Source organism: Dipodomys merriami, unplaced genomic scaffold, assembly GCF_024711535.1.
Source record: "Dipodomys merriami isolate MVZ:Mamm:240054 unplaced genomic scaffold, mDipMer1.0.p SCAF_59, whole genome shotgun sequence".
Classification (NCBI taxonomy): Eukaryota; Metazoa; Chordata; class Mammalia; order Rodentia; family Heteromyidae; genus Dipodomys; species Dipodomys merriami.
In genome coordinates, this window is record NW_027206168.1 from 3,428,038 (window position 1) to 3,443,530 (window position 15,493).

The 15,493-nt window shown below is 55.4% G+C and overlaps 2 protein-coding genes across 3 annotated transcripts; one reads left to right on the forward strand and one right to left on the reverse strand.

Annotated features, from left to right (window-relative positions):
* The first annotated feature begins 402 nt into the window (after positions 1-402).
* On the forward strand, positions 403-7,054 carry Ybx2 (Y-box binding protein 2). 2 transcript variants are annotated; one of them, XM_070001546.1, is made up of 9 exons: positions 403-836; positions 1,516-1,579; positions 2,904-2,937; positions 4,091-4,180; positions 5,215-5,499; positions 5,655-5,758; positions 5,897-6,074; positions 6,473-6,557; positions 6,668-7,054. In XM_070001546.1, exons 1-8 carry the CDS (start codon positions 566-568, stop codon positions 6,521-6,523), a joined length of 1,077 nt encoding a protein of 358 aa, XP_069857647.1. In that variant the 5' UTR covers positions 403-565; the 3' UTR covers positions 6,524-6,557; positions 6,668-7,054. The 2 variants fall into 2 exon arrangements, with proteins under 2 accessions (XP_069857647.1, XP_069857648.1); XM_070001547.1 differs by lacking the exon at positions 6,473-6,557 and having other exon boundaries at positions 526-836.
* Positions 7,055-7,349: 295 nt separating this feature from the next.
* On the reverse strand, positions 7,350-14,114 carry Slc2a4 (solute carrier family 2 member 4). Its single transcript, XM_070001545.1, has 11 exons — positions 13,856-14,114; positions 12,471-12,587; positions 12,203-12,375; positions 11,988-12,112; positions 11,763-11,878; positions 11,486-11,648; positions 11,193-11,380; positions 10,929-11,033; positions 10,703-10,804; positions 8,878-9,081; positions 7,350-8,363 (listed from the first exon to the last, which is right to left on the reverse strand). Exons 1-11 carry the CDS (start codon positions 13,886-13,888, stop codon positions 8,160-8,162), a joined length of 1,530 nt encoding a protein of 509 aa, XP_069857646.1. The 5' UTR covers positions 13,889-14,114; the 3' UTR covers positions 7,350-8,159.
* Positions 14,115-15,493: the final 1,379 nt, after the last annotated feature.

A 15,493-nucleotide genomic window follows, 5' to 3' on the forward strand; every position in this document is an offset into this window, starting at 1 on the left:
TAGTCAGGCACCTGGGGTCTGGAGAGTGCAAGCTACAACTGGGGCTTCCGCCTGCTGCCCCCCACCTGGGTCGTCAAGGGCAACCTGGGAGCCGCGCCCCCGGCCCCGCCTTTCGCGCAGAGACCAGGTGGCAGTTGGGGCGGGACCAGCCCGTTTGATTTCCCGCGGCCGGTGGCAAGAGGAGAAGGGGGAGGGGAAAGGAGCCGCCGGCCAATAGGTTGGGCTTGTCGGGTCATGTGACCCCAGAGGGGCGGGGCCCAGGTGTACTTACGGGGCTGCGGGCCGAGGGCCTTCGCCTCCACGCGAAGTCCGGGAGGCGGGGCCGGCGTGCGGGCCCGGGGGCTGCGCGGCTAGGATTGGCTTGCGGCTGGGAGGCGGGGCTTGCGCGTGCCCGGATAGCGGGCTGCGATTGGCCTCGGTTCGGGGCTCGCTGCCGGCGTGCAGGCTCGGCTAGGGGCGCGAGGACCGAGCGGGGCGGCGGGTCCGCGAGCCGGGGGGAGGGGTCGGGGCGGTGGCGGTGGCGGCGGAGGCGGTGGCGGCGGGGGCCGGTACTGGACCCGGCGGGATGAGCGAGGCGGAGGCGGCAGTGGTGGCGACAGCGGCCCCCGCGGCGACGGTGCCCGCGACGGCAGCAGGGGTGGTAGCGGTGGTGGTACCGGTGCCCGCGGGAGAGCCGCAGAAAGTAGGCGGCGGGGCGGGCGGCGGCGGAACCGCCTCGGGCCCCGCTGCCGGTACCCCCTCGGCGCCAGGCTCTCGCACCCCTGGCAACCCGGCGACGGCGGCCTCGGGAACCCCCGCGCCCCCGGCCCGGAGTCAGGCGGACAAGCCGGTGCTGGGTGAGGGGGAGGGTCGCGCGCCCGGGCGGCCGGGGGTGGGGGGGGCGGGCGGGCTGGGGGAGGGGGAGGAGGGTCTGGAAAAGCTGAAGGCGGGCTTGGTTCAGAGACCCCCAAGGCCAAGTGGGCTGAGAGCTCTGGAACGAACTAAGTGAATTACTCTGGTGGGAAATCCTGCTGTCCCTTCCTGGGCGGGAGGGCGGGGCCAGCAGGTCCAGCTGAGGCGGGGGGGGGGGTGGAGGACGAAGCCTTAGGGTCCTCCCACGCCCCAGGTGCAGGAGACTGGGTCTCCTTGCCTCTGGTGAGTAAGTACGAGGAGAACCTCTGAGCCTGGGAAGCAGGTGCAGTGGGGACCCTTAACCCTTTACATGGAGAGAGACACTTTTGCGGACACCCAGGTGGGGACCGGGTTCTAGGCGAAGGGCTCAGGTTTGCAGGGTGTGAGGAACATGTCTTCGAGTTGAGTTTGGAGAGCCTGTATACGTTGTGTGGGTGATTCCACTTGGTGGAATTGGCATAAGAATACTTTAAAGCTACTAGCGAAACCTGGTTGGTCGGGGGAAAGCTTAATAAGGAGGCAAGTTAGATTTGAGGCGGGGGGGGGGGCGGGGGAGTGTCTCAAAACTCAGTCCAACTCCATCTCTCCCCCTATCTTACTGTCCCCACTGCATCTGCCTGGCAGCAATCCAAGTCCTGGGCACTGTCAAATGGTTCAACGTGCGGAATGGTTACGGATTCATCAACAGGTATCCGAGGAACCCAGGGAAGGGGAGGAATGGGTGTCCTCAGAACTGGCTTGTGGGACTGGACACCTTCCCAACCTCATCGCTACCCCTGGCAAGGCACATGGCTTCCATGTCCAGCTGATGCTGGTTGAAAGGCTTTAATGACAGCACGCCTGTGTGCTCAGTGGCCAGATGAAGCCGCCTCCACATCTTCAAGGGCAGCAGAGGATTAATGATCTGGGAACTTGGCAAACCTAGCTCTGACCTTCCTGGCTTTTCTGTCTCCACAACTCCTGGAATTGCTTCATTATGTTTAGATGGCTGTGTCTTTGAGGGTTGTGTTTGGGTTCTTTGCACTTCTGGGCTCTTGTGTTGAAGTCCTCACCCATTTCCTAATTAAAGACAACCCATCACAACTTAGCTTACTAAGGAGCTGTGGCTCATTTGAACCCCTCATCTGCTGACACTGAGCTGGTGTAGGGGAGTGACGGAGGGAGGAGTTAGCCTCCCCAGAGACTGCTGCCTTCCTTCAGCTCCCCCTCCTCCCCCCAGTGCTGGGAGAGGCTGTAGTGGTGGATTCTGAGCAGTCCCAGACCTATCCCTGTGGGGCTTTCCCTAGCCTGGGCACCCTGCCCATTCAAGCCCTCCAGGGAGGCCTGAGTTCCCTCTTAGCAGGCTGACCTTTGTGCAGATCCCAGTGCTTTAGAGCATTTGTTCTGGGGAAGGCAGATTGGAGTGAAGAGTTCCTTCCTCTCCCTTCCCTATAGGGAATTCTAGGATAAACCAGGGCTAATAGTCAAGGTAGTGTACAAAATGACTACTCCTCTTCTGTCTTAATCTTGGTCCCTCTAAGCTGAGGTGAAGACAAGGTTTTATGGTGGTTTGGAGCAAGTTCTGGATATCTTGTCCTTTTCTGAAAATTGTTTTGCACCTCTGGCCCTGATCCTGCTTTCTTCATCCTTGAACATGGAAGGAAATGTGGAATTTTCCACCCCCAATGTGGGCTGGGAGGAGGGGAGATTGGGCAGGGACAGTTATACCCAGCACCAGCAGGTTCTAAGGTGCCCCTGGGCAATGAAGGTGGAGCATTGGCAGGTAAAGAGTTGTTCCAGCTTCTTCCAAGGTGCCTTTGCCTCCTCCCTTTGCCCTTTCACTGAGGTTGAAAGTGTACTTCCTCCTCAAGACCAGCTTCTGAGGGCCCTGTTGGCTATCACCTCTTACTTCCTGGGCCCTGTGTACCCCCCAGGTAACTGGCACATTGGAGAGGAGGGATAGGTAGGGAGGCCTCAGTGGAGCTGAGCACCTTACCAAAGTCACCCCCTTAATGACCCATCCTGTTCTGCAGGAATGACACCAAGGAGGATGTCTTTGTTCACCAGGTAAGAGCTAGGTTTGGCTTTTTAAGGGGAAGAACTGGCCTTGTCTTTGAAGGCCTTTGCCATAAACCCTGAGCTACACGCTATTGTTTATCCAGCTCTTAACTGCACAATGGCCTGCCCGCATGGAAATAGATGCCCTCCCACCTGCCCCAGGTGCCTGTATCAACCACACTTGTGTTGGGTTACTGAATGTACGTGTTGTCCTCGAAGTATGGCATGCTCACCACCTTCTGGGACCTGTTAATACCACAGGAAAGAACTGGGCAATTTTCTGAGGGAAAGAACTCAGGCCAGAAAGACTGACTTGGGTGCTGTGGGTCTCAAAAGTGTGGTCCCTGCACCTGCAACAGCAGCAGCACCACCACCACCTGACATCTAAGCTCAGCCCTGCCCCAGCTACTCAATCAGGCTTGGGGCTGGGGTCCAGTGTTCTTGTTTAGCAAGCTCCCAGGTGATTCTGCTGCTCACTAGTTTGCTAACCACTGCTTTGGTGGAGAGAGCTCTCAGTGGGATCGAGGTAAGAAGCACAGTATGTTTTACCTACTTTGCCACTGTAGACCATCTCTACTTTTTTAAGTTTACAGTCTTGCCCCCTGTTTGTTTTTGAAGTCTGAGAAAGGAAGAGAAGAATGTCTTAAGACAGCAGTAACTTCACAGTGGGTTTCCAGGCCCCTAATTTATGACTCCCCCCACTATTTTTTGGTGGTTCTGGGGATCCAACCAAAATCTAAGTAGGCCAGCACCCCAACCCCACCCCTTCCCAGATTATTTTGACTACCTTCTTGCTCTACCTCCAGTCCCAGACCCCAAGTAAAATGTTGAAAAGAATGGGCGTCAGTGGCTCACACCTGTAAACTAGCTACTCAAGAGGCTGAGATCTGAGGATTGTGGCTTGAAGCCAGCCCAGGCTGGCTCTTACCTCCAGTTAACTGTCAAAAACTAAAAACAAAAAGTCAGAAGTGGAGCTGTGGCTCAAGTGGCAGGTAACTAGCCTTGAGCAAAAATGCTCAGGGACAGTACCCAGACCCTGAGTCAACCCCTAGGACTGTCACCTAAAAATAGATAAAAACAATGCAATTGGGTGGAGGACGGCAGCAGGGTTGAGACCTGGTCTTGCTGCCCTCACTTTTCTCATTGCCTTTCCCCCACCCAGACAGCTATTAAAAGAAACAACCCCAGGAAGTTTCTGCGTAGTGTTGGAGATGGAGAGACTGTGGAGTTTGATGTCGTAGAAGGAGAGAAGGTTTGGTGGTGGTGGTGGTAGGGGGTATTTCTCTGTGTGTGTGTCTGTGTTATGTATTATGGGCCAGGGTTGTAGGGAGGTAGCCTGGAAATCAGCCTGGGCTTTGCTCAGTGGAACTAGCTTTGCCTCTGATTGTGGGGATGGGGCTATATTCTCTCACCAAATGTTGTCTTAGCAATTGGACTGCTGTAAGAAGTGTCCTAAAGAATATGACCCTAAGGGCTGGGAAGGTGGCTCAGTGGTAGAGTGCTTGCCTTGCATGCATGAGACCCTGGGTTCGATTCCTCAGCAGCACATAAGCAAAAAGAAAAAAAAGCCGGAAGTGGCGCTGTGGCTCAAGTGGTAGAGTGCTAGCCTTGAGCTGAAGAGCTGAGGGACAGCGCCCAGGCCCAGAGTTCAGGCCCCACGACCGGACCCAAAAAAAAAAAAAAAAAAATGACCCTTTCATCAATCAGTAGTATCTGGATTTCTTCTTTGCATGTAGTTCATCAAACACTTCCATGTCGGGCTGGGAAGGTGGCTCAGTGGTAGAGTGCTTGCCTTGAATGCATGAGGTCCTGGGTTCGATTCCTCAGCACCATAAGCAGAAAAAGCTGGAAGTGGCACTGTGGCTTAAGTGGTAGAGTGCTAGCCTTGAGCTGAAGAGCTGAGGGACAGCGCTCAGGCCCAAAGTTCAGACCCCACAACCAACAACAACAACAACAAAACCTACTTCCATGTCTCTTTTCCTCATGGAGCCCTGACCCTAGCAGGGTTCTCAGAGCCTGCCCTCTAGATTCAAAGAGAAATGGCCCTTTCTTTCCACCTAACCCCAGTCTGGGGGACTTGTCATATTTTCCAAAGGATAGGTTGCTTCTTTTCAAATGGGAAGAACTCACTTTTCCATGGGGTGGGAGAGAAACCAGTACAGGTTACAGGAGCCACAGGATATCTGGAGGGAGATCTCTGGCTGGAAGCAGGGGACTCAATTCTAGCAAACATGTAGCTATGTATTTGGCATGGGGTGAGCTCTGACTTCCTCTTGTACTCTCCAGGGTGCAGAGGCTGCTAATGTAACTGGACCCGGGGGGGTGCCAGTGAAGGGCAGCCGGTATGCCCCCAACCGACGTAGGTTCCGCCGATTCATCCCTCGACCTCGCCCAGCTGCTCCACCACCCATGGTAGCAGAGGCTCCCTCGGGTGGGACAGAACCTGGCAGTGAAGGGGAGCGGGCTGAGGACTCCGGGCAGCGGCCCAGACGTCGGCGCCCACCACCCTTCTTCTATCGTCGACGGTTTGTGCGAGGCCCTCGGCCCCCCAATCAGCAGCAGCCTTTAGAGGTGAGGGAATGCCAGCTGTCCATATACAAGAGAAAAAGTGTAGAGACCACAGGGTCCCCAAAGGAAATGCATCCGAGGGCTGGGAAGAGCCAGGAATAACCTGGCTCCTGCACAGTCAACGATCCATAGCCCACCTAGGACTTGTACATTCCCAGGGCACCGACGGGGTAGAACCCAAAGAGACAGCTCCATTGGAGGGAGACCAACAGCAAGGAGATGAACGGGTGCCCCCACCCAGATTCCGGCCCAGGTACCGAAGGTAGGACTCCCTTTCTGCAGCTCATCTTCTCTTGTCTTTTTCAAAAGTTCAGTGTTGGGCCCTTGGGGATGGGGAGCCTGGGGGAGACCCTGGAGGGAGGCAGTCTACTCTAGGTTTCTTGGTTCCTTTTCTCCCTAGGCCCTTCCGCCCCAGACCGCCGCAACAACCTACCACCGAAGGTGGGGATGGTGAGACCAAACCCAACCAAGGCCCCACTGATGGTTCTCGGCCTGAACCCCAGCGCCCACGAAATCGCCCCTATTTCCAGCGGCGACGGCAGCAACCTCCTGGCCCCAGGCAGCCCACAGCCCCAGAGGTGAGGATCTTGGGTATCTAAAACTCTGGGAATGAAGTGCAAGAACAATTGAGACCCCCCACCCTCTTTTCTGTCCTTTTCTTTTTTTTTTCCTTCTCTTCTTATCCTGTCCCTTTGCATCTCAGCTCCCTGGCCCCACCCCTCTGGGCAGCCCACTGGCTCTGCTGCTGGCCGCCACCCCACCCATCAGGAAACCTAGCTGAGGCAGGCAGACAAACCCCTGTCACCCCCTACAGAGCCCACTCGCCCAAGCTTTCCTTGGAACCCAAACACTAGCTTGTAGGTGTGAATTGTGGAGACTGGCTGCAGAAGGATGGGAAAGGGAAAAGGTGGGAGAAAGATGAAGCAGAGGGCTCTAAAGAAGAGGAGTCTTAATTGGCCACTGCTGTTCTCTTTAGACCTCAGCCCCCATCAACAGTGGGGACCCCCCCCACAACATACTGGAGTGATTCCAACTCAAAGGACACCCAGAGCTACCATCTGGTTAGCGGCTGCTCCTCTCAGGGCGGGTAGCCTAGAAGGCAGGGGACTGGGTTCTGATGATAAGTTATCCTCCTTTATGATTTGTCTTTTTTTTTTTTTTTTGCCCTTAGGTATCTGCCAGTTTTTCCAACTGACCCTACCCAGCACCCCCTCCCCTCTTTCCCATAATTCATGACATCGAAACACCGGCTTTTCCCTTTTTCCTTGAGACTCAGGAGGGCTAAAGCAACAGCCTTTTGCCTTTTTTTCCCCCTCTCTCTTCCCTACTATGGGTTGAAGGAAGGGATTCATCCTTATTATTCAGAGGCATCAACTCCCTCCCCTAAGTCAGGCTGTTAAGGAATCAGCCAGCTCTTAACCTCCTCCTGGTTGTTTTTCTTTCCCACCCAGTTTATTTTTTGTTTCCCACCCCCACCCCCTCTGAAGCCATTTTATGAACTGTCACGTGCCACCTGAGCCTCCAGTAAAAACAAAAACAGGCCTTCCTGTTGTCTTGATCTCTGCTGCTTTTCTTTTTTAGAGAATCGGGGATCTCTAGTAACTGCCACAGAGAGGGAGGGGAATGTGTGCAGTGGGTGGGACCTGTCTTGACCCTTGCTCCAGCACCCATAGTTGTGCAGCTATTGACAAGGACCCTCATTACTGTGAAGTGAGGCATGAGTGCCAGCATACAGAGGATTCTGAGACCTTGAGCTGAGGCAGGACTGAATGAGAAGGGGTGAGCAAGGGGGTTATGGTCACTGTCTTAGCCCACCTTCTAATGCCTATATGACAGGACACTCATGCAGTGACTTTATACATGTATATATACACATTTAATGCAGCAGCCCTTTGATGGCTGCTCCCTGCCCCTTATCCATACATATACAAAAATATCTAAAGGCTCCCTCCCACCAATGTTAGCAGACAGCCTTACAAATCAAAAGCCTGTGGGTACAGGATGCAAGTAGAGTGAGTTGGGCCCCCACTTGGCAGTCTTGGCAATCAGAATAGGGTCCCAAAACTAGAGTGGGTGCCTGCTGCCCTTTCTTACCACATGCGGGTATATACTGTCATGTGTTCCCTTTCACCCTGGAAGGCTGAACCTAAAGGGAGGGAGGAGAGGCAAGATTTTGGGAGGTTTTGTCCTTTGCCCTGGAGGGGTCACGACAGAATCCCCTTCACCTAGAGCTGGTGTGGCAAGAGTGTGGGAGGAGCTGAAGTTGGTGGGAAACTTGACTTGTCAGTCTGACATCCTGCTCTCTGCTTATGTTTGTCCCACTAAAGAAGCAGGCGAGGATCTCCCTTCCTGCAGTTCCCCTTTTCTAGAAGGGATGAAGTATTCTGGAGCTAGGTCTGGGTTGAGGCAGGAGGAAGGGGGAGGGTCAGGGGAGAGTGGCCCACACCAATGGCCATGGCCTAACCACCACACATAAATAATCCAAGAGTCACACAGGGGAATGAAAGGGCGTTCAGACCATCCATCCCTCTAGCTTCCCACTTCTACCAGGTTGTAGGATTTTTCCACACTGGAAGTAATGGGATAGAGAGGGTTAAAGTGCCGCAGAGGAAAGGAGGGGTCTCAGAGACTGAGGAGCTGGTTCTCTCTCTGGCCTTGGCCCCTCAGTCATTCTCATCTGGCCCTAAGTATTCCAGTTCCGTGCTGGGTTTCACCTCCTGTTCTAAAAGAGAGGGTGTCCGGCGGAAGGCGGCTGAGATCTGGTCAAATGTCCGGCCTCGAGTTTCAGGCACTTTTAAGAAGGTGAAGATGAAGAAGCCAAGCAGGAGGACGGCAAATAGAAGGAAGACGTAGGGACCCATAGCATCCTGGGACAGGTAGAGAAAGAAAAAAGATGTTGGCAGAGGGGTGAGGAGGGAAAAGGTGGACTCAGGCAAGCAGGAATTAAAGCCTTTTATAGGGATCTGGGGATGCTACAGGTGACCCCTTCAAGGACAATGGAAATGACCACAAATAAGAATTTACACTGAAAAAAGGACTCTTTCAGAACCCTAACACCTTTGTTTTTGCCCTCTTCACCATCCTGTGTTACTGTGTTTGGAGTAGATTCCCAGCCATTTGTATTAATATGAAGCTTATTTTATTCCTGTTCTAAGTGAAGTTATGTCACTGGTTTGTTCAAAGACACAACTGTTGCCATCCAATATAGTTCTGTCCCCTTGTCTCCTTGGACTCCAGGGAAGCAGCTCACTAAAGTGACCCAAAGACCAACAATTGGGGACTGGGGGTGGGAGGGTGTCTCTGGCTAGAAACCAAGTGGGCTAATGGTGAGTTGCACTTGGTATCCAGTTTGGGAGAGTGGGACAGGGGTGGAGGACCTACCGCAATATACTGGAAACCCATGCCAACGATGAAGTTGCACGTCCAGTTGGAGAAACCAGCCACCGCCATTGCTGCTGGGCGGGGTCCCTGGCTAAAGAGCTCAGCCACAATGAACCAGGGGATGGGGCCAGGGCCAATTTCAAAGAATGCCACAAAGCCAAAGATGGCCACAATGGAAACGTAGCTCATGGCTGGAACCCGCTCCTAAAGAATAGGAAAACTGTTCAAATCTTTCAGGATCTTTCCTTGCTCTTGGCTCAGAGAACTGAAATTACTTAAAAAAATTATTTTTGTGATGCTCCTGAGTTTTTTGGTTGTGGGGCTTGAACTCTGGGCCTGGGCTCTGTCCTTCAGCTCTGCAGCTGAAGGCTGGAGCTTTACCACTTGAGCCACAGTGCCACTTATGGTTTTCTGGTGGTTTATTGGAAATAAGAGTCTCATGGACTTTCCTTCATGGGCTGCCTTTGAATTACAATCCTCAGGTCTCAGCCTCCTGAATAGCTAAGATTACAGGAGTGAGCCACCAGTGCCTGGCTTGTCCCTGAGTTGTTTTTTTTTTTTTTTTTTTGCTCAAGGCTAGCCCTCTACTACTTGAGCCACCCCTACTTCCAGATTTTTTTGGTGCTTAATTGGAAATAAGAGTCTCATGGACTTTTCCTGCTCAGGCTGGCTTTGAACTACAATCTTCAGATCTCAGCCTCTGAGTAACTAGGATTACAGGTGTAAGCCACTAGCCCCTAGCAAAATCCACCCTTTGTGCCTGGGGTAGGGTGGGGAGGGGGTGATGGTGGGGGTGGTGGTGTCTGTGGCTCACACCTGGAATCCTAGCTACTCAGCAGGCTGAGATCTGAGGATTGCAGTTCAAAGCCAGCCTGGGCAGAAAAGTCTGAAACCCTTATCTCCAATAAGCTAACAGAAAACCAGAAGTGGCGCTGTGGCTCAAGTGGTAGAGGGCTTGCCTTGAGCTGAAGAACTGAGGCACAGTGCCCAGGCCCAGAGTTTAAGCCTCACGACTGACCACCTCCCCCTCCCCCGCAAAAAAACAAAACAAACAAAAAAACCTGTCCTTTGTATCAGCTTGGGGGAAGTATTTTCTGAGCTAGATCAGACCTCTTCCTTCTCTTCTACCTTGTCCCTTCCCCCTTCTCTTCCCTCTTCTCTTCCATTCCTCTGTTTTAGGAGAAGTGGAGAGATGGGCAGGGTCTCACTATAAGATTTAGCCCAGGCTAGCCTTAAATTTGTGATTTTCTTGCCTCAGTCTTCAAGTGCTGATGCTTGGCTTCCCCACCCCCATACTGGAGATTGGAACTGAGCCTGGCATATGCTAAGCAAGCTGTCTACACCTGAGCCACACCTCTGACCATTTTTTGGGAGATAGGGTCTCACTTTTTCCCCTAGCTGGCCTCAAACTCTTGATCTTCCTGCCTCCCACAGAGCTGGAATCAAAGACATACTTAACTGTGCCTGCTTCCCTGGAGCAATTCTGAACACTAGCATTCTCTGGGCACCCCAAGTAGATTCAAGGAAGAAGGTGTGTTTATCCTATGCTGGCCAATTCCCCCTCAGCTCTGATTCTTAGGAATTATTGCTCTTAAGGCTTGATGGGCATACTCTCTGGTTTGGCTGCCAAACCTGTGCAGGCCCAGCACAGCCTGGCTCCCTCAGAAAAACCAACCATGGTTTCTGACAACTGAAGCCAATACAGGCTTGTCCCAGGATTTCAAGGCATAAGTGTTAAGCTGTGGCCCTGGCAAGCCACAGAGCCTCCTGGGCTTGTTCCTTTCCTTGGTGTATTGGGCAGACCCTCCCAGCGCCCAGGCCTCACCAGCAGAAGCAGAGCCACAGTCATCAGGATAGCACAGCCGCACATGCCCGCCAGGCCTAGGAGATGGAGAGTCCGACGCCCAGCCCGCTCCACCAACAGCACCTATAGGGAGAGTCAGAGCTTGGCAGGGGGGTACAGGAAGTCGAGAGGACTTGGGTGGTTAGGGACAGCCCTTCACAGGGCTGTGAAGCCAGTGTCACAGGCAATTCCACAGGCAGATATTTACCGACACTAAGGTGAAGACAGTGTTGACTACGCCAGCTCCTATGGTAGCATGAGCTGGCTGAGCCACTCCTGCAGACTCAAAGATGCTGGTTGAATAATAGAAAACCTAGAGGGAAAAGAGGATGGCAGAGATGACTTGTCCTCCACCCTAGCCACACCAAGCTAGACTGACCCTGAGTATTGGAGAGGAGGAGGCTGCCCCCTTTTCCCTTCCACTGGCCTGATGCATGACCCATGCCCTGCCAGGAGGCCGCTCCATACGTACAGCATTGATGCCTGAGAGCTGCTGGCTCAGCTGCAGCACAACTGCAATGACGAGGGGCTGCCGGTGGGTGCGGCTGCCCAGGAGCTGGAGCAGGGACAAGGGTCGCTCACGCTCCAGTTTCCGCTTCTCATCCTTCAGCTCGGCCAGCACATCAGACACATCTGCCCAGCCCGTCAGGCGCTTCAGACCTGGGGGTGGGGAGGGTCAGGCCTGACAGGGCCTGAGAGGAGGCCGGGTGCTAAAAGAATGGGGTGGAGGCAGGGGCCTGAGCTATACAAGGGCTGAGTGCTCACTCTTTCGGGCGGGCCCCTCCAGGTTCCGGATGATGTAGAGGTAGCGGGGGCTTTCCGGGCAGAAGGGTAGCAGGATCAATTGTAGTAAGGCAGGGAGCACTGTGATGCCCAGGAGCAGTGGCCACAGGGTGGCAGTGCCCAGCATGGACTCTAAACCCAGCACCTGTGGGAAAAATTGGGAGGAAGGGCAGGTAACTCGGGGATCCAGCCTGACTCTGGTGGCCCATCCCAACCCCTCCCTAATCACCGCCCCCCCCCCAAGGCCTGGCCTATTCACCTGGGCAATTAGAATGCCAATGACAATGGCCAGTTGGTTAAGTGTCCCCAAGGCACCCCGAAGATGAGTGGGAGCAATCTCTCCCACATACATGGGCACCAGTCCTGACGTTAGCCCTGGAAAGTGGGAAGAAAGGGCTGAGGGGAGCTGCCCACATCCATCCAGAAGCCCAGGCATGGTGAAGGAGAGCAGGGCTCAGGACAGGGATGTGGTGCTCATGAGTACCTGAGTAGGCGCCAATTAGGAACCGTCCGAGAATGAGTATCTCATAGGAGGCAGTGGCATTGGCCAGGCCCATGAAGGTGCCCCCTAGCACAGCCAGGGCATTGTTGGCCAGCATAGCCCTTTTCCTGGAGGGCAAAGAATGGGGCTGTGAATGTCAGAATACCCACGCTGTGGCTCCCCAACCACTCCCCCACTTTTGTCCCCCAGCCCCATACCTTCCTAGCCACTGAGAGATGATGCCAATGAGGAAGGAGGAAATCATGCCGCCCACAGAAAAGATGGCCACAGAGAGAGCCCAGAGGGTGGTGAGGGTGCCTGGCGGGATGGAACCAGGTCCCTCAGGCCCCTGCCTCCCCAGCCACGTGGCATTGTAGCTCTGTTCAATCACCTGGGGGGGGGGGGGAACAGCATGGAAGTGATTCCCTGCAGACCCTTCCCTTTCTACCACCCCTGAGGAACCCCTAAACCTGCGGGTCACCTCACCTTCTGAGGGGCATTGATAACCCCAATGTTGTAGCCAAATTGCAGAGAACCAAGCACAGCAGAGAACACGGCAAGGACTAGGGTCCCAGTCACTGGCTGCTGAGGAGGCTCCCCGTCCTGAACAGACAGAAGGCAAGAGGGCCATGTCACATACAATCATGCTTTCTTGTCTTCTGCCAGGGGCCAGCTTGAAGCCTACAGATGCTGGGTTCCATCCAACATGCACAGAGAGAGAACTGGACCATATTAGGAATTGTTACCAAGATCTCACTATAAACAGGAGCACCCAAAGGGAACATAGTTGAGAAACTGGATGTTTGAGAGTCCACAGGCAGAGACATTTTGAGGACCAGGACCTAAGTCCTAAGATTCATTCCCCTGTGACCTTGGGGCACACTCAGATTTATGTGACCTTGGGTAAGTCACTTCTCCATGCTGAACGGAATCTAGGTTTCCTTTTCTGGAAGGTGATGTTGCCCCACGCTGGGCTACCTTGTCAGTGAGTATGGTGAACATCAAACTCAGATGCTCACAGTAACCCTGACAGTGCTGGTTTTATAAACTGACAAGTGCATTATTATCATCAGTCACTGTTCTCTCCCCTCCCTTCTGGGGGTTCTCTCAGCCAGCCAGGAGGCCCCCAGCAGGCACCCAAAAGGGCATTTCCAAAAAGGACATCCAGGTCATTCCTGAGGTAGCCATCTATGTCTCTGCCTCCTCCCCCCCCCCCCCCCGTTTCCTATGCAACCAAAGGTTGGGGGGCTGTGTAGAGGTTCTAGCCAAGGAGAACCATGCCCAGGGGAAGAGAGGCATGGTGGCGTGAGGGGCGGTGGCCACGGTGGCTGCTTGCTGGCGGCACAGACTGTCTCCAAGCGGAAACCTGAGCTGGGGGGGGAGGGGGTGACACTCCCCTCTGCCCCTCCACCCATCACAGGGCTGAGAGAAAGTTCAGCGTCCTGGAGGGCGCCCAGGAATGGGGGTGGGGACTACGGAGCGCCTCCAGTCCTCGAAACACCGCAGGGCCGAGCAGACAGACAGCTTGTGGAAGGTGGACTTCTGCTTTTCCCAGTTGAATAGAAGGCAGAGTGCCCCCAAACCCGACTCCGTGTGCCGCGGAATAGGAAAGAATTCAAGACTCCGGATCCCTAGAGTCCACTTGCAGACTGGGCCCCATGAAGGTCCCCCGGACCCGCTCTGTCTCTTGACAGGATTGGAATCCGACAGTCACGGGTTGTCTAGGCCGGGTATAAATAGCCTGCTCCCACATCCACCCCCTGCGCCAGTGCAGGGACCGCCCCCTAATTGACCCCGACAGCGACCCCAGCCCCAGAAAAGCCAGACCTGTATCCCCGGCCCCCGGCCCGCCCCTGCAAGCCAAACCCTACTTCAGAGCCGATCTGTTGGAAGCCCGATGGCATCTTGTCTTAGAAGAGCTGCAGAGATGAGAGGCGCCAGGGGGGATCTGTGGCCCCGGCCTGGCGGGGGGCAGTGGGTCCTCAGGGGTCCCGGAGCGACGCGCGCAGAGCAGGCTTGGAGGGACCCACACTCCCAAGCCCAGGAGCCGGAGAGCGGCGGGGCTCCCCGGGATCTGGTGGAGCACGGCTGCGGAGGGGGAAAAAGTTGCGAGGAGCCACCACCACTTCACTCCGGCCCCCGCCACGGGTGACGCCCTTCGCAACACCCATTGGCCGGCAGCCCGCACACCCCAAAAAAGGCCCCGCCCCCTCCCTGTGCCTGGGGCTGCTTGGCTCCTGGTGGAAGGGGGCGGGGCGCTGGCCGGGGAGGCCCCGCCCACCACGTGTCGAGACTCCTCCCCCGCATCCTAGAGCCTGGGGCAACAGCGCAGCGCGCGGCGGGGCCCACCGTGGGGTCCACAGAAGGGGGTGGGCCAGCGTGCGGGCCCCGGGCGCGGGGAAAGCGCCGGTGGCGGGACCCGTGGTGCGGGAGCGGGCGCGCGGGGTGGGCGGGAAACAATGCCCCGAAGTAACCCAGAGTGGCTATTTTTAGTTCCCACGTTAAGGCTGGGCCAAATGTCAAGTCCCGGGTGTCCCGGCCTGTCCCGGGCGGGGAGGAGGGTAAGGAGATGGAGCCTTAAAGAGTCCGCACACGCTTCCCGCAAAGGGTTTACCCAGGCCCTAGCAAACTCTGTTGCTAGTGGGTACGGTGGCCGTGCGCCGTGGCCAGGGCACTGTCCATCGGCCCCACGCTGGTTCCTGGAGGTGGCCCCAGGGACAGGTGCTCACGCCGACGGCGCCACCCAACCCTGAGGTCCCCGAGTCGCCACGCATGTGCTGAGCGCGTGGACGACACACTCTGCAGAGCCTGCTCCAGCCCGGCTTCCCGGCTAAGCCACAGTGGAGAGAGCATGACCCCGGGTTGGCAGGTCTCCAGAAGCTGGAGACCCGAGGGTACCCAGAGCGCAAGTTCAGAGAACCGGCCTCAGAAGTGCGGGGCTGCAGTGCCACCTGGAGGGAGAGCGAGGAGCCGCCGCCGATCAGACGAGTTCAGCCTGCCTGGAGTGGCTGGCCACCCAGCTACCTCCTAAAAGGGACGGTTGATTTCATATGACCGGCTTATCCAGCTTGTCTAAACGAGGTGTCCTCCTGACTCGTTTACTTCTTTATCCCGGTTAGTTAGCCTCTCTCCCCCATGGTGAAAGTCATGCTTCATTTCTCCTGTCCACCGCACTCCATTCTCTCCCTCTCCTTCTCCCTCCCCCCCTTCTCTTCCTCCCCCCCCCACCTTAAATTGGGCACTGTTTCTCAAGGCTAGCACTCTACCACTTGAGCCACAGTGCCCCTTCTGAGGAATCCAACCCAGAGCTTCATGCATATTAGACAAGCGCTCTACCACTAAGCCACACTCCCAGCCCTTCCTTAACTTTTTTTGCACAAGGCTGTTGCACTTGCTGAGTTCTGGCGGCTCACACCTGTAATCTTAGCTACTCAGGAGGCTGAGATCTGAGGATCATGGTTCGAAGCCAGGCAGGAAAGGAAAGTCCATGAGACTCTTATCTCCAATAA